The sequence below is a fragment of the Vidua macroura genome, chromosome 8 (genome assembly GCF_024509145.1).
Source record: "Vidua macroura isolate BioBank_ID:100142 chromosome 8, ASM2450914v1, whole genome shotgun sequence".
NCBI classification, from domain to species: Eukaryota; Metazoa; Chordata; class Aves; order Passeriformes; family Viduidae; genus Vidua; species Vidua macroura.
The window spans coordinates 31,510,205-31,532,088 of record NC_071578.1 but is presented as its reverse complement, the minus strand read 5'-3'; the positions used below and the strand labels follow the sequence as shown (position 1 = coordinate 31,532,088).

Sequence of the window (21,884 nt, the reverse complement as noted above, 5' to 3'; positions counted from 1 at the left end):
TTCAGAAAGTATTTGTCCTCTTGACAGCAGTCATTAGATTGCAAAATTAGAAAATCAACATAAACAGGACATGAGCTGTCACACCAGTGGCAGGTTCCCAAAGTGGACTGAAAAACTGGGCAGCAGTGAATGTGTTGAGAACAGTTCTGTTATTGTCCATGTGTTTGTATTTTAGTATGCAGCAAAGGTCAGTTCCACTCTGGGAGTTCTACTGAAATGTTTGTCTCTGGAATGGTGCCTGCAGATCACTGAGTGAGGACTGCATACAAAACTCCAACCCATGCAATAAGCAGTGCCTGCTCCCACCTCCAGTGGCAGCTCTGAGCTAGGCTGCAATTCACGCTCCCTGTGCCCTGGAAGGACTCTGTATTGAAGAAGGAAATGAGAAGGGGACTGATGACCAGGGCTCTTTTTGCAGCAGGTGTTCTGAAGGGTGAGACCGTATTCTCCTGATCTGTGGTGGAGGACTCAGCAGGTGTTTTCAAACTAGAGAGTTTACAGCTCCTGGAAGGTGGGAGTTGTTGTTCATCACTCCTTTATAGATGAAATGAAGGCAGTGCTGGAAAAGCCACATTGCAATTTATCACAGAACTGTGGGGCTACCCCAGCACAAATGGGTGTTTTCAACAGCCCTCCATGGAGCAAAGTGTGGGGATGTGTCAGGGACAGAGCTGTGACATGGAAACACTTTCAGAAATCACATCAATTGAGCATACAAGGTTTCACAGCAAATCCAAGAGCTGGGGAGTGAGGACAGGCCTTCTGCAAAGAAAGGTTTGCCTGAGCAGGGAGATGACACTGGAAGTTTATTTTCAGATAAACTTCAGCTGGTATGGAGTGGCTGGGAAGGTGCCTTGTAGAGGTTAGTTTTTAGTAAAGACTTCTTTTCCTGTGCCGTATTTGAGGGAGAAAGGAAATTGTCAGAGAAAATGTATCCCTGTACAATGAATATTTAGTACCAGAAGGCATCTGCCATGCTAAAAATTTGCCAGAAAGAATTTCCACAGTACTGTTATAAAACACTTATGTAACAGTTTTTATGGTCATTGACAACTAGAAGTTTTCTTGTTGAATCATGATGTTTACTAAATATTAAGTACTTGTCCTGTACTATGATTTCTTTGCTCTGAATCACTCTCATAGTAAAATTTTGTAAGCAAGAACCCTACCCTGTGCTTAACTTTTAGTTTTATTATTTAAAGACTTCATGATTTCTACTTAGAAGTTACATTGAAATTCTGGGTACTTGCTGGCAGAAGTTGTTTATTTGAATAGTTGTACCAATATTAGACAAGATTCCTTGAAAATATGAGATCAAAGTTTCAAAAGGATTCCAATAAAACCAGAACTGAAAACCTGGAGAAATCAGTGCTGGGGAAGTGAGGAAGATGGAAGACAGCCAAATGAACTGGAAGTTTCATTATTTTTCACTTTTATTATTTTGGTACAGGTCTTAGACTACTTGGAGCTTTCTCTTAATGCTCTACTTCCAGGAGTCCTGTGATTCCCGTGGAGTCCTGTGATTGGCAGAAAAGCAGATCTTAATTAAAAGTACTTCAGGACCTCATTGATTGAAAAAAATTGAAATCACAAGAAAAGATGATATTTCAATAGCATAAACGTAAAGATGGAAGTGCTAGAAGGCAAATAATGTATTGCTTTGGAAAATGTGACTTGAAAGGTGTTAATGCTTACTTTTAAATATATTTCAGACTTGTTTTGACTGACAGTTTTTTGCTTAAACTTACCGTTTTCTTGGAGAAACTCTTAATGTTTTCTTTAATGTTTTAACTTACCTCAAGTTTTACATTAACAGAACTATAAATACCTGAATTCGCAAACGTTTAGAGTCTTACATTGAGTTAGAGAAATTTCTGCCAGTGAAATGAACACATGAATGTTCAGGCAATATTCTATGAATGTCTGCAGGTGGAAGCATAAGCAAGTAGGAAGGACTCCTAAGATCACTGAATAAGTCCAAAGCTCAGTCACAGGACACAAGGAGCTTAGTTACCAGCACTGTGTTGGCTTTCCACAGGAGGGATATTGATATTCTATCTCTGAAATTCTCTTCCATGGTTTTCTGGGCTTGGAAGCCATTCCATCTTCTAAACTAGGGAGACAGGTCTTCATAAACTCCCATTTCCTATGGAGAGAGGGAAGTTTAAAGAAGGAGCAAAATTAATTGTTCCCCAAGGAAAGCAAAGCTCTATCTCTTATGCCAAGAGGGACAGTGGCTTCCTCTTCTACAAAGCACACAGCCCTGATTATCTGAGGTCTGAAGAGGTTCATGAGGATAAAGGTTCTTATTTACAGTGGTATCACCTGGTTACCTGAGCTGGCCTCTGCCTTTGGCACTCTAGGAATGGTACAAGACTGAGAGCTCACCTTTCTTTCCAAATTACCTTCTCTTGTCCTTTTAATGGCTCCTCAGGGAGAACAGTGAGGCCCTGGCACAGGCTGCCCAGCTGTGGCTGCCCCTGGATCTCTGGAAGTGTCCAAGGCCAGGTTGGCCTGGGCTTGGAGCAGCCTGGGATAGAAGGTGTTTGTGCTCATGGCAGGGGGTGGGACTGGATAGGCTTTAAGGTCCTTTCCAACCTAAAGTGTTATGGGATTCTACAATCATTCATTGTTTATATAAAGCTTTTTCTGAAGCAGAAGGGAAGGTATTTGCGTAGATTGGCAGAAAATATTTTGTTGTAAATCATCCTGTGTCACTGTACGTTAGCTGTGTCTGCATCAGAGGAGCCTTAAGCCCTTCTAGCTCCAAATCCAAACAGTATAAGGGGAGCAGTGGCCTCAGTGCTGTCACAGCCTGAAAGAGCTGGCTTTTGCCTCAGAGGAATGAGCTCCATTATTTTCTGCAGCAGGTGTTTTCAAATGCCAGGGCCCTTAGAATTTCCATTTTATTCATTGCCTGTTGATTTGATCAAATGCAAACTCCAGTCCGTGTTACAGTTAATTCATTAGTTGGCTGTGGCTTTAGTTCAAAACTTAATTTGTTTAGCAAGGTTCAATTTTAGTCAGTCTTGTTCCTTCTTTTTATGCAGTTACCTACTAATTTTTAGTGGAATTGACAAGGAGATAGGAATTATTTTCTCTCAGTTGTAAGAATGGGCTATGCTGAGGTCAGGAGGAGGCCAAGGGAGGCATCTGAAAGTTTCTGGCTCCCCAGTTCTCTGTCACAGTTAATCTGTGACTCAAGAAATCAGCATATCATGTGGATGACACATAGGGAGGTAGAATATTTGACTCCCAGCTTGAAATACAAACACATCACAGCAGGTCCTGTACATACAAATGCATCCTGTGTGAGAATAAGTGGCCATAATCCAAGTACTAGGGAGGAAAGAAAGGCCACCTTGGGCAAATCTGTGTCTTCATTCAGTAGTTTTCTCATACTTCTGAGGAGGTAGAATGAATGAGTTTATTTTCCTGTGAGCTCTTCTCCCGGTACTGTTGCTTCCCAATGTGCCAACTGCATCAATTCTCAGTTCAGCACAGACAAAACAAGAGTAGTAAATAGCAAGATATGCTGCAGATGGAAAGATCCAAAGTCACAGATCCTATGCATGAAGCAGTTTCTCATTTTAAGTAGTGGGAAATTTTCATTGATCTGAATGGGGGTCACAAGTTAACTCCACAAATCTGTACCTGCTTAACCCCCCAAATTTCCATCTGCTCAGAATGCTCCTATATAATTCTTTAGAAATTAATGACTGATCTGTAGTATTGTAAGGTCTCCTTGAGTTGAATACAGGCCTGTGTAGTGCATAGCAGTGGGAACAGGTGGGGTAAAGTGTCCTTCAGCAATGCTATTTCCCACTTGAATCAATGAATTTTTACAGTTAACTTGACAAAAAACATCATATTTCTTTAGGGCTTTTATATGCATAGAGCTAAAAGGAGCCTCATCCACGTTGCTTCAGTTTGTCCAGGCAATATGTATTGATCTTGGTGGTTTTAATGAAAGCAGATGAGTTGTTTTATTTAACAATTCAAGTGCCTGCCTGTTCCTCCCTGGGTTTCTGTAAAGCTTGCAGTGGGTCACAGGTGGGAGGAAGGGGAATAAGCCTCTCTGTTATTTCCTTACCTTGCTGGGGTCAGCCTAGGGGCTCCATCAGGCTGATCTGGTATACAGTCACTGCCTGTGGAAGGGAGGGATTATGCAGGCCAGGAAGGATCAGGCTGAAATTCAGAAGGGAGGTCTCTGGGGAAGAGTCGAAGGACTTTCAAGTGAAATGGTCTGCTTGATTGCACCTCTGAGGAGATGAGGAGCTGGAGCAGAGGCTGGGAAAGGCAGTAGGAGGAACACAGACGTGTTCTCCACCCAGCTGCTGTAACTGGAGGTGATGGTGGAGACACCTTGGTGGGAGTGAGAAGGGGCTCAGGGGACAATTGTGTTTGGGTTTAGTTTGTCAGTGTTGCAGTGGAAGAGGCTGTCTGTCCCCAGAGCATGGGCACTGCTCCATGCAGGTTGGCCTGACGGATGGTGGCAAACCCAGCTCTGAACTGTGCCCAGTGCCTTTGCCTCCAGTCAGGGCTGCCAGGAGGCTGCAGCCAGGAGCAAGTGGGAGGTGAGCTTGCACTCACCTGTTTATCTGGAAAAAGCAGGTGGTTCTGAGCTGCTGTGCGCTGCTTGGACAGCAGAAATGCAAAGGCTGCTGCAGGGCAAGAGCTGATGAAGGCTACCTGCAACAGAAGGGGCTGTTTTCCACAGTGCTGCAGATGTGGAAGGAAGTAAAGGCATTCCATGAAAACTCATCCCCTACTGACCAAGCAGCACCCCTGAAGCAAGCACTCACGGGGTTTTGTAGCCAATGCAGCACCTAAACTTGAATGGCACAATGATATTTCGGTGTTAAATATGCCATTTTTTCTTTGTCTTTGCTGGCACAGTGTCTGATCAATGAGGAAATGGAAGGCAGCTGAAAATAGAAAGGAATATCTTTGCTACCAACTGCAAATGTTTTTCCTGTTTTTTATTAGAACTATCTCTCTACAATAGAAGATGAACTTTTTAATATTTCATGTTGTTTTTTTTTTAGGATTGATGCTATATACTTTACATTCCACATCAAGTTTTCTTGGGTTAATGCTAGTCAGAAACTTTACAGAGGATAAGGTCTTTATCTGTCATTTTATACTGTCACACTGCTCAGGGAAACAGGTTGTTAATGTGAGAGCTCAGGAGAGAGGTGCAATTAATATTCTTGCAGAATATTTGAGATACTATGTAGTAATTTAAGATATAGATCTTTTACACATCTGTTTTCCATTAAAAAAAGACTTAACAAAACAAAAGGGTCTTTAAAGTACTGGGAGAAATAAAATGTGTAAATATTTGAAGACTTACAAAACATGGATTTATTGATGAAACTAGAAACATGAATCTATGAACACTAATCAGTAAAATAATTTAGCTTTTGTACTGTTAAAAAAATACTGTAAAACTCAAAGAAGTGACAGACTGATGAAAGACAGGTACTGTGTTAGTTTTCAACAGCAATTCAGAAAAAGAAAACCAAGGGAAAAAATTAACCCCAAAGCAAAACAAACAACAAACACAGGAAGAAAATTAGGCCTGATAGTTACTCTCTTACTAATTAAAAATATTTTATTGTACAAGAATCTAAAGAATATTTCAAAGGCAAACTCAGCATAAATTAGAACATTATTTATAAAGAATAAGTACTGGAATTAATATACATGTTCTTACTAATAGCTGCCAAAATGCTTTTGAAGAATGAGCATTTGAACTTGTTTTGTGCTGAATCAAAATTGATTTATTAGCTGTAGAAGAAATCTTTCTTTTTAAAATTTAAACAACTATAAATCTCTAGTAATAAAGCTTGCTAGAAGGATATGAGCTTGCTGACTTTTAAAAAATCTTTGAAATACTACATGACACCTAGACCAAATTAAGTGCAATGACTGGTGTGAAGCTGTTGTGCATTCATTTGATTTTTCTGTATTTTGGATAAAGGGAGAAAGGCATTAAAAAAGGCCCAGGTGTATCTGGGCACTTGTTGAACAACATAGAATTCTACAAGTCCCATTGTGATCAGGCTAACCTGTCTGTTTTCTTGTGCTATGGATAAATTATTCTGATTTCATAAGTAGAATTGATTTGAAAAAAAGCTACAACCAACTTTTTTTTTTTTTTTTTTTTAAAGAACAAGAACCTTAAGTATCACAAAAACAAGTCCTTGAATTCACTGTTTTTGCTCTTGGCTGGCATTATTTTCCTGTGAAAAGTAATCATGACTTGGTTTGTAGGATTTAATGCAATATACAGTTCATTGCTATGGAACTGAAGATTTTCCTCATGTATCCCTGTAGTATTTCAGCCTCAGAATTATCAGCCATGATAATTTTAATTTAAATGGCCTTGGAAAAGTACTTTGGTCTGCTGTCAAGATACTCCTGAAATGCAGAATATTTCATATGGCCTTATGCAGCAGGCTCTGTGATAAGACATTAGAGCATTATCTGAGTTTCATCAGGACTTGAGAGAAATACTGCTAGGTATGGCAGAGAATTATGGAAACTGAAAAGGATTAAAGAGGTACTGTAGAGAAAAGGCTTTTACTTGAATTCAGAAATCATGCACTTTCATATAACAAACACTTTCTTTTAAATTCACTGCTGTGAGACCAAATTACACTGCAAAGCATTTCTAAGAGGTTCTTTTCCCGTTTTTTTTTTTTTTTTTTTTACTAATATTTCAGTAATATGCCAATTTCTCTCTGGTGAGCTCCTGGTGAGCTATTAAAGATCTCATTTCTCTTCTTTTTCTGACCCACTGCCTGCTGCAAACTGAGCTCTGTCATCAAGTGAGCGTCAGTTTTCTTCACTGTGGTGGTCAGTAATTTTTCTTGGTATCCTTTGCCCTTCATCAGTTGGAAATTGTGTCATCTATGCCCTCTCATAAGAAAATCTGGTGTGCTGTTTCAGCACCAATGAACAGAAATCCTGGTGAGCAGAGTTATTTCTCCAGACAGATGTGGCCAGTGGGATAACATTGGTGTTCCCCACAAAGCAAGTCTTCCTTCAGGCTTGGGACAGGTGGAATACCCTTGACAGAGACTCGTGAGGCTGCAGAGGAGGGGAAATCCTGCACCTGATTCAAGCCTTCCCTTGCCAGGCAGTTCTGGGTTTGCACTGATGCCACGTTGTACCCTGTGCCACTGCAGCCATTTGGTTCAGGAAGCACTTTGCTTCCAAGCATCTTCCATATTTGGGTGTTCTGTGGCAGTTCTTAAACTGCAGGATAAGTAAAGAGCTCCTTTTTTCCTGCAAGTTGGTGAAATGAGCTAATTTTGATGTTAATTTGGAGATGTTTGTAAAAGGCAGTTAATCGATATGGCTTGTACTGAGTAACAGAACTGACAGTGACAACTGGTGCTGTATGGAATACCTGATTCTCTTTTAATTACATATTTATTTCCTGTGTTCCATAAAGCAGACTTTACAGGCTTGCTTCCTTGGCTTAATTCCCTGTGGATGAAGGAAAATCAATACAAATGGAGGCCCAGTTTTGCAAATATCTGTATTTGGGTTCAGTGTAGTTAGTCAAATTCCTAATAATTTTGAAGAACAGAATTATTCCTAATAATTTGGAATTTTCTTTCATGTAGAAAGAGAGACTAGATAATTTATTTTTATCTCATAGGTGTCATTGCCTATGAAGACCACAGCCATGATTAAGTATTAATTATACTGCTGGAGGTAACTGCAGGGGGTAAGAGGCTTGAAATATTGGCTTTTCAGCAAAAGCAATGTTTTATATATGACATATTTACTATGAAAAGGATTCTTCTAGAACAAGCTTTGCAGAGAGAGAGTGCTCAAAGTCAAAGTTTCTTGACTTTGATATTTGTAAAAAAAAAAAAAAAACCCACATTTTTTTGTTTATACTTTTAGTTTTCCTTTTATATTCAGGTATGCTGTTTTGGAAAGTGGCAGTTTTAGGATTCAGAAATCAGGTTGAATCAATCTTCAGTTATGATGTGTCACTACAGGTGAGCTCTGGTCCCTGTATTGTGAAACCTTATTGTATTTTGAATAAGCACTGAATGGGAGCACCTGCAGCAAGCCAGGATCTGGTAAAGCTGTAAGAACTTGGGTGAGGTGGGGCCATCCTGAGCTTTCCTTTGGCTGTGACTCCTCCTGAGCTTTTGACTGGGATTGTTCTGCTCAATGTGCAACACTCCAGAGCCATGTGGGCCTGCTGGAAATCGGTGCTGATGTTTAAGCTCTCTGAAAACATTCATCATCTCCAAAAGCCCAGATTGAAGGAGGTGCAATAATGCTTAAACAATAGCTCGTGGTCAGATCACGGCTCACTGGTTCATATCTGCATTACAAAAGGAAGCGTGAACAGTTTGTGGTGAACAAAGGACAGTGTTGATACTCGGTGACTGTGCTCTCCATGCTCCTTTTGGGAGTACTGGGATCATCCTGTAAGTGGTGAGAAAGTCAGTGGTGAAATACATGGAATGCCAAACCTGCGTTCCATTTTCTGGAAGCTGATTTTGGAGGACTTCCTTGTTGTCTCTGAGGTCACCACCTTTACATAACTGGTGGGTAAGTGGTGTCAGGGAGATGAGTGGTGTGTTTAGTCTCACAGGCAACATCATAGGAAATTAAACTGCTACAAATTCAGGCCAAATGTAGTTCATTGCCATGATACAGAGTATTTGAAGGGAAGGTAACAAAGGAAGAAATTTTGAGGGTTTAGGTAGGTTTGCAGTTGAAAATCCCCACTTTAATATTTTGCTTGCCTTGCCAATGAGCTCCTTTGGAACTAGAAGTTCTTGTTTTGCAGGTGGTCGTGGGGAACTGTTGTGGGTGGTGCTCAGGGGGCTTCCTATGTTGGTGTGACCCACATGTGAGGTCTCACAGCTCTGAATGCTACAGCTCCTGGTGACCTGGCTTGTGACCAAGGTTCCACAGGCCATAGAAGTGGCTGTGACTGTTACTAATTTAACCTTGAGGAATTTTCACATGGATTAATAGCGTTTTGCAAGGTAAAAAGTCACTGTTTTCCTGAAAGTACCAAACAGTATGTTTCCTGTTGGCATTTGTGGGGATTTTAATGAGCTCAAACCATGCAGTATTCTTCAATTAACTTTGATTATACTTCTGTATAATTTATTTTGAACAATAACTGGAAAATTAGTTTTAATTTAGGAAACAATTGGAGCTCACTGTGTCTTGACCTCCTATACACTTGTGTAATTTTAATGAAGACAGGATTGAATTTTATTAGGGATGAGACGAACGCACTTGGGAACAGAATCTGTCTTTCCTCCCCAAAAATGGCAGTAAGAATGGTTGTGATGAAACTAGACAAAAACAATGGAAAATGAATATTTTCATTATTGTAAGATTTTATGTAAGAGTGAGCAATCAGATGTTAATAGAAATAGAAACCTTTGGAGGCATCTGCACTATGTGATAATGTTTCATCACATATCACATTTTCTTTTATGCCTGATAGACGGCATTTCTGTGCTGCTGGGGAGCAGGAAGGACAGCTGGAATGGCAAATAAAATAAGAAGGGATGGTGTTTTCTCAGGGTCCTGATGCTCAGTGTAGCACATCTGGTCCACTGGGGTCATTCAGAGATATATTTAATAAAAGTCTATAGAATGTGCACAGCTTTCAGAAGGTGTTTTCATTCACTGTTTTTTGCAGCTACTGTTTCTTCTGTTTCATAAGGAAACTTTGGATTCTTTGAGTTCCACTTGAAATTCTCTGGTCTTGTCAGTGCTGTAGGGGCTGATGTTCATCACAGCCAGCTGGCATTTGCACACCCAAAATTTCTCTAAAAGACACTTTTTTTGGTCTTTTTTTTTTTTTTTTCCTTTCATTAGGAAAGACTGTAAGACATAAGAGGCAGTGTAAACCTCTAAAAATATCATCAGATAAAAGGATTTTAGAGGATAAAAACCTCTAAAATTCTCATCAGAGGCAGTATAAACCTCTTAAAAGATCTGGATGCTTTCTACATGGAAAGCAACAGAGTAGTGAAATAGATGTCATTGTGTGTTTGGGACATGCACTTTGGGGACATAGCTATGTTTTGATAAGTGATTTGTGGTTTTGGGAGAAGGGAAGCGACAAGGCAGGTTGAAAAAGATGCCATGTGTGTCATTCCTGAGAGGGAGAGCAGTGTTCCTATAGTGTGTAAACTCGCTCTAGATCTTTTAGTGCTATTATGATGGGAAAAATGTGCTTTTATGCAAAGGTCTAAAAATTTTTAGAAACCCTTTACAGTGTCTCTGTTCTGAAAGGACTGTTTTAGATCTGAGACTGTTTTATTGGTCAGAAATTCATTTCAGGTCTAAGCTTATCTCCTGGGGCCTGTTTTTTTTTTAATTAATTGTACATCATACCTTAACCCATTGATTGAAACTCAGAACAAAGTATGTCACCATGTGAAATGGCATTCCAGCTGTACTTTGCTTAGTGGGCAGCTGCAGGTTGCCTCTGGACTCACTTCAGGTGAGCTCCTGCAAAGGCCAGGGACAGTTCCTGGGAGGGTCTGGTGCAGAGGCTCAGGGTTTGTCTGTTAACTCAAAAATAAAAAAAAAGAAAAATCAATTTTAACAATAAAGAACTTGCAAGTGGGGCCCTAGAGAGTGGTATGCTGTACTTGATCCTTAATTTCACAGAGCGGTTCTGAATTTTTGATCATGCAGCCTGAGTTCTTGTTAAAATATATAAATTTTGGTGCTGATATTCTAAGGAAATATGGGTGTTTTTCCAGCATATGCTATCCAATCATAGATGCACATTTGCAAGAGAATTTTTTCTCACTGCTGCATTGCAAGACAAATTCCTAGCAATTCCTTTGAAAACTATACATCAGAACTAGTTTGCTGTGGATGTTGGATCTGTAAATCCTGTGGCCTGTAAGCCTCTTGGAATGTAAGCTTTCTGGGTGGGGGATCATCCAGGTGCTTTGCAGCAGTGACTGTGGTTGCCTTAGGAACTTGCTTGCAAAAAGGTAAATTAGAAGAAAGCAGAATGCCCAGCTGGAGAGCAAACGTGATACCTGAGGCTCATGGTCTTTTTCAGCAGCGTGCTGCTGTTTAAAGACCGTGTAGTCTTTGTGGATAGTTGATTTCTGTTATAAATGTGATGACTTAAAAAGATAATTAGTTGTCTGGTATGAGCTTGGAATTGTCCCCACCTTTTGGGAGAAGAGTGATTATTACAGCATTTAGTTTAGACAGATTCCTACCTTATTTTCCCTCACTCTAACATGTGCTTCCTCCCAGTCACTACAAGAACAAATTTCATCTTTGGGAGAGGGACTCAGAATCCTTCTTCTTGTGTTTTAGAATGTCATAATAGAAGGAGCTGAGGAAGAGGGCAATGGTCAATGCAAGAAGAACATTTTCTCCTCCTTGAAGAAAAGTCTGTTTTCCATCAGCATGCATGAGGTATTTGGATAATGCCTTAAGAACATACTTGAACTTGAATTGGCCAGGCCAGGTCAAGCTGGACTAAATGACCACTTGCAGGTCCCTTCCAACTAAAATAGCAGTAGCTTTTCGTTCTTCTCAGTAGCAATATGATTATTTTGTGTTCCTATTACAAGAAACATTATTTATTTACTTAAACTTAATGAATCAACATCCACCTCAGTAACAACTCTAAGCAACATCTGGATTTATCCAGTGGTAGGAATACAGTTTGTCCTTGTCTGTACTCCTTCTACCTGTCTCTAAAGTATAGCAGATAGCCAACTTTTTGAAACAGTTATTTTAAGCCAGATTCAGTTTCCTTTGGCTACAGCAAATGATTCTTGCCTGCTTGGCATCTTCCTTTAATTTGGATTTCTTGTTTTTAGCAAAATGGGGTGACAGAACATAGGCCAGTGGAAGATTTACTTTCTGAAACTGTCTCGAGCTGTTCTCTCTCTCACCCTGCCTACTAAATAACCCAGAATGGTTTGGCATAGAAGGGACCTTAAAGGTCACCTCATTCCAACCCCTCTGCCATGGCAGGGATATCTTCAACCAGACCAGGCTGCTGCAAGCCCCATCCAGCCTGGCCTTGAATACCCCTTACAGAGACCCCATCAAAGGGAGCTATGTCCTAAAGAGGCTGGGAGAGGGAGCATGGCTGGGACAGCTGACTTGAACTGGCTGGAGGGATATTCTGTACCACAGAAAATCCTGCCCAATACAGAAAATGTGGAGAGCTGGCTGAGGGGGACAGAGCTGACAGAGCCAGCCAGGATGCCCTGCAGAGAAGGTTGGTCCCTTTAGAGATGAAAAATTGCCCTGTGGCAAATGAGAAATCCCTATGGCAGCACTTGGGGCATTTCAACATCCCCAACAGAACCATCCCACAGTGTTCCATCTCATCTACTCCCTGCCAAGGAAAGGTTTCCCTGCCTGAGGCAGGTCCTTTTTTCCCTGTCCTCTGGCAGCCAAACAAAGTGGGCAGCTCAGCATGTGCCCATCACTGCACTCCCTTCTCCTGGTGACTCCGTGGTGCTGGTCCTGCTGCTTGGTGCTCTGAGGACTCTGACCAATTCCCCCACAGATGTGATGTCCCCATAGCTATCCTCTTGGTCACCATCCCCAGCCCAGCCTGGCAGAGGCTGCCCTTAGGCATCACCCCCCTCCCACTGTGAATATGACCCCTGGCAGACAAATGAGCTGCAAAACAAGTCTTTAATGACTAAATAGGAATGAGGAGTGTGGGAGAGGGCAGGGGCTGGGGGTCTGAATGCAGGTCACTGGCTCAACGTGTCTCCTGGCCTGGGTGCTGCTGTCACCGCTGTCGTCTTTTTCTCTCTGGCCGGGCCATGCTCCTGCGGGAAGGTCTCTTAGCTCGTGGGGGTACTGGCTGGTGCAGAGCTCTTGGCCTGGCTGCTGCCAGCTCTCTTGCTTTGGGGTTCACACGGATAGTGATGACACTGGATGGCTGCCTCTGCAGTGCCTCCTCCTCCATCTGGGCCATGTGGGGTGGGTGAGGCTGGGAGGCAGTGAGTGCACTGGCAGAGGGGGTCAGGTTGGGGATGGCAGGGATGGCGTCCTGGCCATTCCTTTGCTGTGCCTCCACAATCGGCTCCTTGGGATGGTCATCTTCCAGCAGGCATTCACAGAATTCAAGGAGCTCATCGAGGTCCTCAGCTGTCAAGCTGGGGACATTGGCGGCCAAGATGGCGTCCTCATTGTCCGCTTGCTGTGCCAGCTCTGCTTGCTTGTCAAGGCAGCCACTGTCCTCCAGGTACTCAGAGAGTTCTTCCAGGAGAGCGTCCAAGGTGGGGCTGTTGGGGCTGTTGAGGTTGGTGTCCTCGCTCACCGTGGTGTCAAGCCAGGCAAACAGATGGGTGTTGGTGCTGTCCCCTGCCTGCTCAGGAATGGCCTCTGTGGTGGCAGCAGGTCCCTCTCCAGGCAGATCTGTTGTCACCACTTCTGAAAATGGAACCACAAGAGATTGAAGCTTTCCTCAGCTTGTCTGCTGAGGGGTGGGCTTTGCCACCACCCAAAACTTACCTTTGGGCTCCATCGTAGTTGTGCCAGCTGGTAGAGCTAGGGCAGGTTGATGGTGGATGTGGAACATACTAGAGCCTAAGGGGTAAAGGGCCTCTTCCTGGACCACAGCTCTTGGCTGCTGGGGCAGCAGTGTCCCCATCACCACCTGCTGTACCCAGCCATAGGCAGGGGGACAGACAGCAGCCCTGAGGGGCAGCTGCACCAGCTGGGGAAGATGCACCACAGGGGGAAGATGCACCAGCTGCCCCAGGGCCCCTGGGCCTCCCTGCCTGGTGGTGACTGGGACCAGCTGGTGGGAGCCACTGTGGAGCTGGACAGGCCCAGAGGACAGTGGCAGCCTGGGGACAGACGGCAGATCCCAGGCAGCTCCCAGGGAAGGGAAGCTCACCCCAGGCACCTTCACCACTGTCACCTGGAGAGGGAACCTTGCTGTTGAGGGAAGCAGAGAGGGGTGATGGAGTGAGATACTGGCAGGCAGAGCCACCTGGGGGTACCTGGAGGGCAGGAGTCCTAGGAGGAGCAGGACACTGCTGCTGTACCTGCCATGGTGCCTGGGGAGCCTGGGGGTTGCTTGGGACAAACACCTCTCAGGGGGTTCTGTCACCAAGGCAACTGTTGGGGCAAACTGTTCTGCAGTTCCATTGCCATAGTTGTTCCCAGCAATAGCTGCTCCAGCCAGTACAGTGGTGGAATGAGAGCCGCTCCCCCATTAGTGCCCACAGCCTCCAGCCTGACGGTGACAGCAGCAGATGTGGGTGTGCCCTGGCATGGCCAGAAGCCCCCTGTCCCCTGCCAGGCCTTTCCCCTTGGCCAGCACCAAAGCTGCTGCGGGCTGCAGAACAGCCTCCTGGGAATGCCCCATTGTTCCCAAAGGGAACCGTTCCCCGTGGGACGGCGCAGGCCCCCCTCTGGGCCCAGTGCAGGGAGAGCTGCCCCTTGCCCACTCACCTGCTGGGGATCCATCAGCTGTTCTGGCAGTTGCAGGTTCCAGTTCCACATCCAAGGCAGTTGGAGAGCCCCTGCCCTGGTCCCACGGCCTAGCCACCCCAAACACCCGTGGGACACACCGGGCACCATCCTGCTGCTGCTCGGGAATGTGGGAATGGCTCCAGGCCCACTGAGGGCAGCCAGGAGCTTCCAAAGCAGCCGTTCCTTCCCCTCCTGGTGGGACTGACACTGGGCTGGGTCTGTTCCTCAAATGATCCTAAAGAGGATTTTCCTGTGGGAACAGCTATCCATATGGAATTGGCGGAGGGTTCTGAGAGGAATGTGACCCAGGTCCAAACTCATTTCTGTCCAGTTTTCAGAGCTGCTGAACACAATTCTGCCTGAAGTAAAACACAGGCTTTGGTGGTCAATTGCTCTGAAGATGACCACAGAACTGGTAACAGATCTCATTATGTCCTAGGCTGCTGCTGTCAGAAATTGGGTTTAAAGTGGTGTGGAAAGACATTTCAGCATCATCTTTCTGCAAACATTTGATCAAAATGCTGTGGTATATTATGATAAATTCCGTTTTATTTACATCTTAATTTCATACCTTTAATGGAATTAATTTTTAAGTGGATCTCAGGGTTTAAATCACTCAAAGTGTGATTTAAACACACTTTAAACAGCCAGAATATAGTAGGTTTTTGGTCTGATCTGCCATTTGGAAAAAAAAAATGGAGGATGAGTTGTAAAATACCTTGGGAAGTGTAGATAATTTTGTTTTTTGGTGTTCTGGATGGTATATTGGATAAATCCTGTGGTGGTTTGGTGCAGAAAACCAAGTTCAGATTTCTGCTGTGCCTTTGAACTCTCAAGATGGTTTGATGCTTTATTTCATGACAGAAAAGGAGTTTTGAGTTTTTGGTGGGGTGTGTTCCAGTGGGGTTTTAAAATATATTTTTAGTCTAATTCTTTATTACTCTTAAATCTTGTACCTTTTTCAAGTGGCTACAGTAGTCTAGTCTAGGTCAGCTGCCTGTGCCAGCTGGCAAGGCAGAGTCCCTACAGTGCCTGGAGTGCCTGGTGTGAGGATTACTGACCTCGTGGGAGCTCTGGGGTTTGTGTGATGGGGGTGGATCGTGGTGGGGAGCTGCTCTCAAATCCTACCTCCGGCTGCTGTGATGGCTGCTGGGTGTTTCCGATGGCTCCCTGTCCCAGTGTCTGCAGAGAACTGCTGGGATTCTCAGTGTGCATGGCAGGTCAGCACCTGAGAGCAGCAGATCTCACCACCAGCTGCTGCAGACTCTGCACAGCACCAGAACCAAATTCTTTGAAAATTGTGGTTGACCACATCTTCATAAGTAATAGCTGTCTGTGCTTAATGGCTCATAAGTGTCAAAACTTAGCTACTGAACACTTGCCAAGTATACAGAAAAATGCAGAGAACACTTTGGAGGAGGTTTTGTGCAGCTATGGGTCTGCAGGTTTTTTACATTTTATTTTCTTGGCTTTTGATTTTGTTGTTTTTTTTTCTTACAGCCAAAGCTCTGTAAAAAGGGTCTGGAGCACAGGCCTTATAAACAACAGCTGAGGGAGGTGGGGGAGCTCAGACTGGAGAAAAGGAGGCTCAGGGGGGACCTTGTGGCTCTGCACAACTCCCTGACAGGAGGGGACAGCTGGCGGGGGTTGGGCTCTGCTGCCAGGGAACAGGGACAGGCCAAGGGAAAACGGCCTCAAGCTGTGCCAGGAGAGGCTCAGGTTGGATGTTAGGGAATTTCTTTCCTTGTGATGAGGGTTGTAAAGCATTTGCATGGGCTGCCCAGGGCAGTGGTGGAGTCTGGAATGCCTGGAAATGTGCCAAAAAATGTGTGGATGTGGCACTTAGGGACATGGCTAGATGGTCGACATGGTGGTGCTGGTTGGTGGTTGGACTTGATGACCTGAAAGGTCTTTTCCAACCTTAAGGATTCTGTGTTGATTCTAAAAAGATATTCAGTGCTATCACTCTACAAAGGCAATGTTTGGATGGTTTAGAGTTATTATTGGAAACACTTCCTTTGATTTGTGGAGGTGAGGAGTGGCAAGTGCTCAAACATCTTTGAAACCCAAATCTGGCAGTCTGAATATCATTAGAAATTACTCTGATTTTCCAACATCTCATAATAAATTCATTTGGTTTCATAACTGACAGTACTGTAGAAGTCCATCATGAAGACACAACTTTGTAGGAACCCTCATATATTGTTTCACTGAGTTGCACATCAAAATTCATAACTGTCAAAAACTGTGAACCACAGAACTTACTCTGACATCAGGTTGTGAGCCAAAATATATCCAACTGCCATGTACTTTTTCTGGGAATGAGAAAAAAGGCTGCCTGCTGCATTTTGCAAAGATCATCTTTGATGGTGAGCTCACAGTGAGATTGTTAAGTGTATGAAATATTGGACTTTAGGATGTTGTTTCCTAGTGTTGAAGAAAGCAACAATGGCATAAAAACTGTATCTAAAGAGCTGCAGGTTTTCGAGGAAAAGTAATGTTAAATTGTAAAGCAAGTTGATAAGGAAATAATGAAAGTTTTAAACATCAGACCTACAACACTGTATTTAGATTGAGTTTGTAACTTAGGATTTAGAAATGTGAGCATAGTATAATTTTTCTTTCCTACCTAGATCTCTGCCTTCTCTTTCAATTCCAATGCTGGAATTGGTTAGGAGCCTCTAAAAATTGCACAGCATCCTATTTAAAAAGCTGAGCTTCTGGACCAACTTCAGGAAAAGTTTGTGAAGCTACAAAATAGATTGAATAAACTAAAGTCTCTCCAAAAGAGCAAAAGGAGTACTCAGTCAAACAGACATGCAGCAGGAAGTGGTGTTTAACAGCACATCATCAAGTTAGGCAAATTAAATATTTTATTCTTTTTTCCTCTTGCCTCTAGGCAGCTTTATTCTTCCCCTTTGTTTCCCTTCTCTGATTCTTCTAGTCCTAAAACTTAATTTTTCATGTCAGTGTTAAAAGCTTTTTGTAACAGCTCTGATTGTATGTTGTGTGCCTGTCTCTGTAACGTTGAGGCAAACAATTCTAAATAATGTGAAAGAGTAGTGTGTAACACCTTGTCTTACCTGAGTGGTCTTCACTGTGTTGTGGGGATTTCAGGTTTTGTAGAATTGTAACAGTTAGCAGAGCAAGGCTGTAAGTAAAAACACTCTCAAAGAGAAAAGGGATAAAGGAAGTAAGTTATTTGGCAGAGATAATATTGTGCATTGTTTGCAGATGGCTTCTTACACGGAAAAAAGTGAGTAACTTAAAGTTACAGCCTCCAGGCTTGCCTACTTCTTCTGAAAAGACAAATACTATTGTGGTTCACTCAGCTGCAGATAGTTTATTTGGTTAATAAACTGAAGTGTATCCAAAACTCTGGTTCAAAGAACAAGCAAGCCGACCTCCCTTCGTCCCCCCCCCAAACCCAAGCAAACTAAGATGTTCATGAACAGTTGCCAGGAAACCATTTATAATATTTTTTAATCTATTGTGATTTCTGCAAATATTTTGATTATTGCAGTGCCTGGGTACTAGTTTTCTAAATGTAAATGTTATGCCTTAATTAGGTACCATTAAGCATTTTTCCCCAAACACACAGATTAAGCATTTTCATATGCTTTTCTAATTGCATTAAAAAGAAAAAGATCAAGCTGTAAAACTGCCTGGAGTCAGTTCTGTGTGTACCCACACATGTAGCTCTCATTAATGTCAGAGTTAAGTGTAGAGGAAAAGAGAATTAAACCTGGGATGCACCCAATTAAAATGTGTGTAGGTGTTGAAACTTAAATCTATGTTGGTTAGTGGAGGAATGCCTGAAGAATAAGGTCTGGTGTAGATCCAAGGCACAATAATAATTTCCCAAACTCTGCATGTTTGGGATTCATCCTACTTCCCTTCAGGCATGTTCATGGGAGGCTGAACAAGTGCCTTTCATTCTCCATTTTCCCTTGGGGATGCGCCTGCCCAGGAACTGGAGCAGCAAGGCACTGGCACAGGTAGTGTCACCTTGGCAGCTTTGGGCAGGTGAACTTGATGCCTTGAGAAGGCTGGCCTAGAAGAGAGGCTGGACAGAGCTAAAGAATAAAGTAGTGATTTATTAAAATGATCTCCTCAATGGTTCCACCTTGGGCAGCATAAGAGCCCAGCCAGGGCTACACCCAAGATGAACCAAAATGGTCACAAAATGCACAACCGGTCGTGGGGTCTCTCACTTTGGTCAGTTCTGCTCCATTTGCATATTGGAGTTAATTGTCCAATTACAGCTTTAGGTTATGAAGTCCCATACTGCTTGTTTTTCTCTCTTCACTCCATGTTGTTTATGCTCTTGGGCCTGAGATCTGGATTGACTGTCCCTGGTCCCCAGCTAGAGAAGGAATTGTTTCGTCACCCAGAGAACAGAGCTCGCCATCCCCTAATATGAAGCTCAGAAGTGCTCACTAAAGCAGCACAGAATCTGAAAAATATAAAAGCTAAAACCTGAGGCATTAAACTCCTTTCCTAGTCAGGGGCATTACTCCTTGCCCAGACTGAGACCAGGTTTTCCTGCATGTTGTTCAATGTCTCCCTGTTACATTTGTGCTCAGGTGAAGTGCTGACTGTGCATTTCAGTAGGGGAAACAAAGCACATACTTACATTCAGAAGCTGCAGCTGAGGCCCTCAGAGACAAAGGTGTGCTTCATCTCCCACTTCCATGAGATCTGAAAGCCCAAAATCGTTGCTGGGCTTGTGCTGATGGTATAATCTTGTGAATGCAGTGGGTAACAGATCATGTGTCTTCTGTAATATCTCCTCCAGATATTAGAATCCAGTGGCTTTTGAATCCTCACTAGATTCTTTAAAAACAATAAATAAAGCTTTTTAGACAGGATTAGGTTTGCAAATTCAAAATCAGGGGTTCTGTCTATCAGAGTAAGGCTTGTTGCAGATGCTGAGTGAGCCAACTAAAGGCCAGGAAGGAGCCTATAACAGGACTTAGATCTACACCAAGAATTTTGGTTATTGGAAAAAAAAATAATTACACCTTACCAAAGTAGTTAGAATTTGTCACACAAGAAAATAGCCAGTTCAGAAAGAAGCTGAAGAAAGGTAGGTTTTTAGAAGAAATTCAGATTTTCTCCTTTTCATGAGGAGTCCAGAATACCGTCTATCTTCTCAGGCTTGCTGGTGTAAGTGAAGTAGAAGTTTACAGATTATACCCAAAGCTCTTCAGCAAACATAGAATATATATCCCAGCATCTTGACAAAGTTGTGCCGAGTGCAAAGGGTGAGCAAAATGCCTGACACAGCTCGATATTAGACCCTGCAAAAAGTACAGGCAAAGGGAGTTATCCTGGTATCAGGAACAGGCCATCAGCTGGATGTTCTGGACTACTTTTTGTTGCTATTTATTAGTTTCCAAGACCACTGCTTCCATTTACAAGGTTCTGCAGCACTGGTAGTATCTGCACCGGAGGAGAAGAATGGTCAGAAGAGAAATATGTGGAGTCTGCAGCTGGTGAGCTGAGCTTTGGGGCAGGAAGGCAGTGGCTGAAAATCTGAGCTCATTGAGGCAGGCTTTTTAACTGAAGACTAAGACAGATTAAGGCCAGCATTTGGATGTAAGTTTGACTGTTTCATGAACTAAGTAGGAGAACCAGCCAAATGGATTTATTGTCCTGTGTTAGTGGGATGGAAAAGAAAGGAGCTTTTTGCTTTCATGTAGAGAGGAGGAAAAAAAGGATAGAAAAAACAATACCTCTTCCTGCCCACCAGGGAAGAAATCTGAAAGAGCATTGAGGACAGCAATTTTTGGGTCAAGAAATCGGGCAAATACTCTTAGAAAAGTGAAACAAGTCTTTATTTGTGTTCAGTATCTGGCCACAAGCTGTGTCTGGTAGCCAAGCTGGAGCATTAGCAATGTCTGGTAGGCTTTGTTCAGTGCTTGTGTGTGTCTCAAAATCACACCAGTCATCTTACAGTGAAATGGAGCAATGCTAGTATCTGAGGAGGCTGAACAAGGAGCTGGGGACAAGAGCAGGAGCAAAGAAATTGATGGATGACTCCAGTTTGTCCAGGGAAGAATTACTGTTACAGAGCAAGAGAGTGAGTGAAACAAAAGCTGGAGAACTAACAAGAGAGTTTACTGATATAAGATATTGTAGGTAGTTTTAGGTTAATAAGCTTATTTAGTAGTCAAGAAGATGACCAAAATTGTTCACTTGGTAAATGGAGTAACATTTGTCTGGTGCAGGTTTGAGTCCTGCTCTGTGAACTTGTTTGGAAATGTGAAATACCATGACAGTTTTCTAAGAAACCAGGAATCTTCATTCAAGAAACATCAGTCCTGAAGGCAAAAGAATGACAACCTGCCCAAAGCACAGCTTGGCAGGTGCTGGGATGGATCCAGGCAGGGTGTTACCTACACTTCTATATCACAGAGTATCCAGTATCTGCCCTGCCAGCTGCAGGCTTAGCAAGAACCTCTGTTCTAACCTGGCTCTGCATCCACCCCAGTAGAATATCAGGTTAGCGTGGAAGAATGTAATTACCAGTAACACTTGTGTCTTGGTGCAGGATGTTCCAGAGGAACAGAGGTTTAACGCAGCTTTGCCAGCTGGTTCAGCTGATGTGTGGGATCCCCGTGGTTTGTACACTGTGTCACGAGGTAGGAGTGGTGGCTGTGGCTCACTCCCAAGAAGCTGAGAGGAACAGTACCTGGAAATCCATGTCCTTTGGAATGGTACAGGAATGATGTCTCATTCTAATTGTACAGATGTTGACACCTTGCCATGAGTATTTAAGGTTGTCAGTGGCAGGTCTGTGGTGTGGGAGCTGAGGGCTTCTCTGCTCTGCCCAGTGCTTGGGCCAGGCTGCAGAGATGAGGTGGTGCTGATAATGAGTTTCAGTGAAAACAGTTCTGAATTCTCCACTAGATTATGAAATAGAGGGACTGAAAACCTGCACAAGGCAGTTTTATTGTTTAATCAAATAAAGCTGTGCCCTAAAAAAAATGGAAGTGTAATTATCAGTCCTTTTCTGTCTTGAAAAACCAAATTAGAGCAATTTTAAATAGACAGGGTTATTTTAGGTAGTTATAGGCAGGATCTTTTGTTAAAGAAAATGTTAAAAAAGAGAAAATAACATCATGTAAGGACCGTGACCACCTCCCCTCCATTCTTCTGCTTGTTTGGAGGTGCACTTTAATCAGACTCAAAAGACAGAGAATAAAGGAAGATAAAAATACACTGTCATAGAACAATGTGAATTTCACACTTTTATTAAGTGGAGCTCGCACAAAATCTGGATATTTCCATTTTCATATTAAAAAATATTTTGAAATCTTAGATGGATATAAATAGCATCTACCTTTTTGTGTTGGAGCTTGCTGAGGTATCATAAACTGCTG

The 21,884-nt window shown here is 43.0% G+C and overlaps 1 protein-coding gene and 1 long non-coding RNA gene across 3 annotated transcripts in view; one reads left to right on the top strand and one right to left on the bottom strand.

Moving 5' to 3' along the window:
- The window catches only part of LOC128810665 (uncharacterized), a 100,699-nt gene that overhangs the window by 35,805 nt on the left and 43,010 nt on the right, over window positions 1–21,884 (top strand). The window lies entirely within an intron of this gene.
- LOC128810664 (uncharacterized) lies at window positions 12,681–14,088 on the bottom strand. Of its 2 annotated transcripts, none has more exons than XM_053983724.1 (3): window positions 14,067–14,088; window positions 13,528–13,956; window positions 12,681–13,446 (listed from the first exon to the last, which is right to left on the bottom strand). In XM_053983724.1, exons 1-3 carry the CDS (start codon window positions 14,071–14,073, stop codon window positions 12,800–12,802), a joined length of 1,083 nt encoding a protein of 360 aa, XP_053839699.1. In that variant the 5' UTR covers window positions 14,074–14,088; the 3' UTR covers window positions 12,681–12,799. The 2 variants fall into 2 exon arrangements, with proteins under 2 accessions (XP_053839699.1, XP_053839700.1); XM_053983725.1 differs by having other exon boundaries at window positions 12,681–13,443.

What these genes read in the sequence shown, in the direction of transcription:
- LOC128810664 (XM_053983724.1), bottom strand. An exon ending in AACTACGATGGAGCCCAAAG is followed by an intron (nt 13,447 to 13,527) that starts GTAAGTTTTGGG and finishes TTCCATTTTCAG; the next exon opens with AAGTGGTGACAACAGATCTG.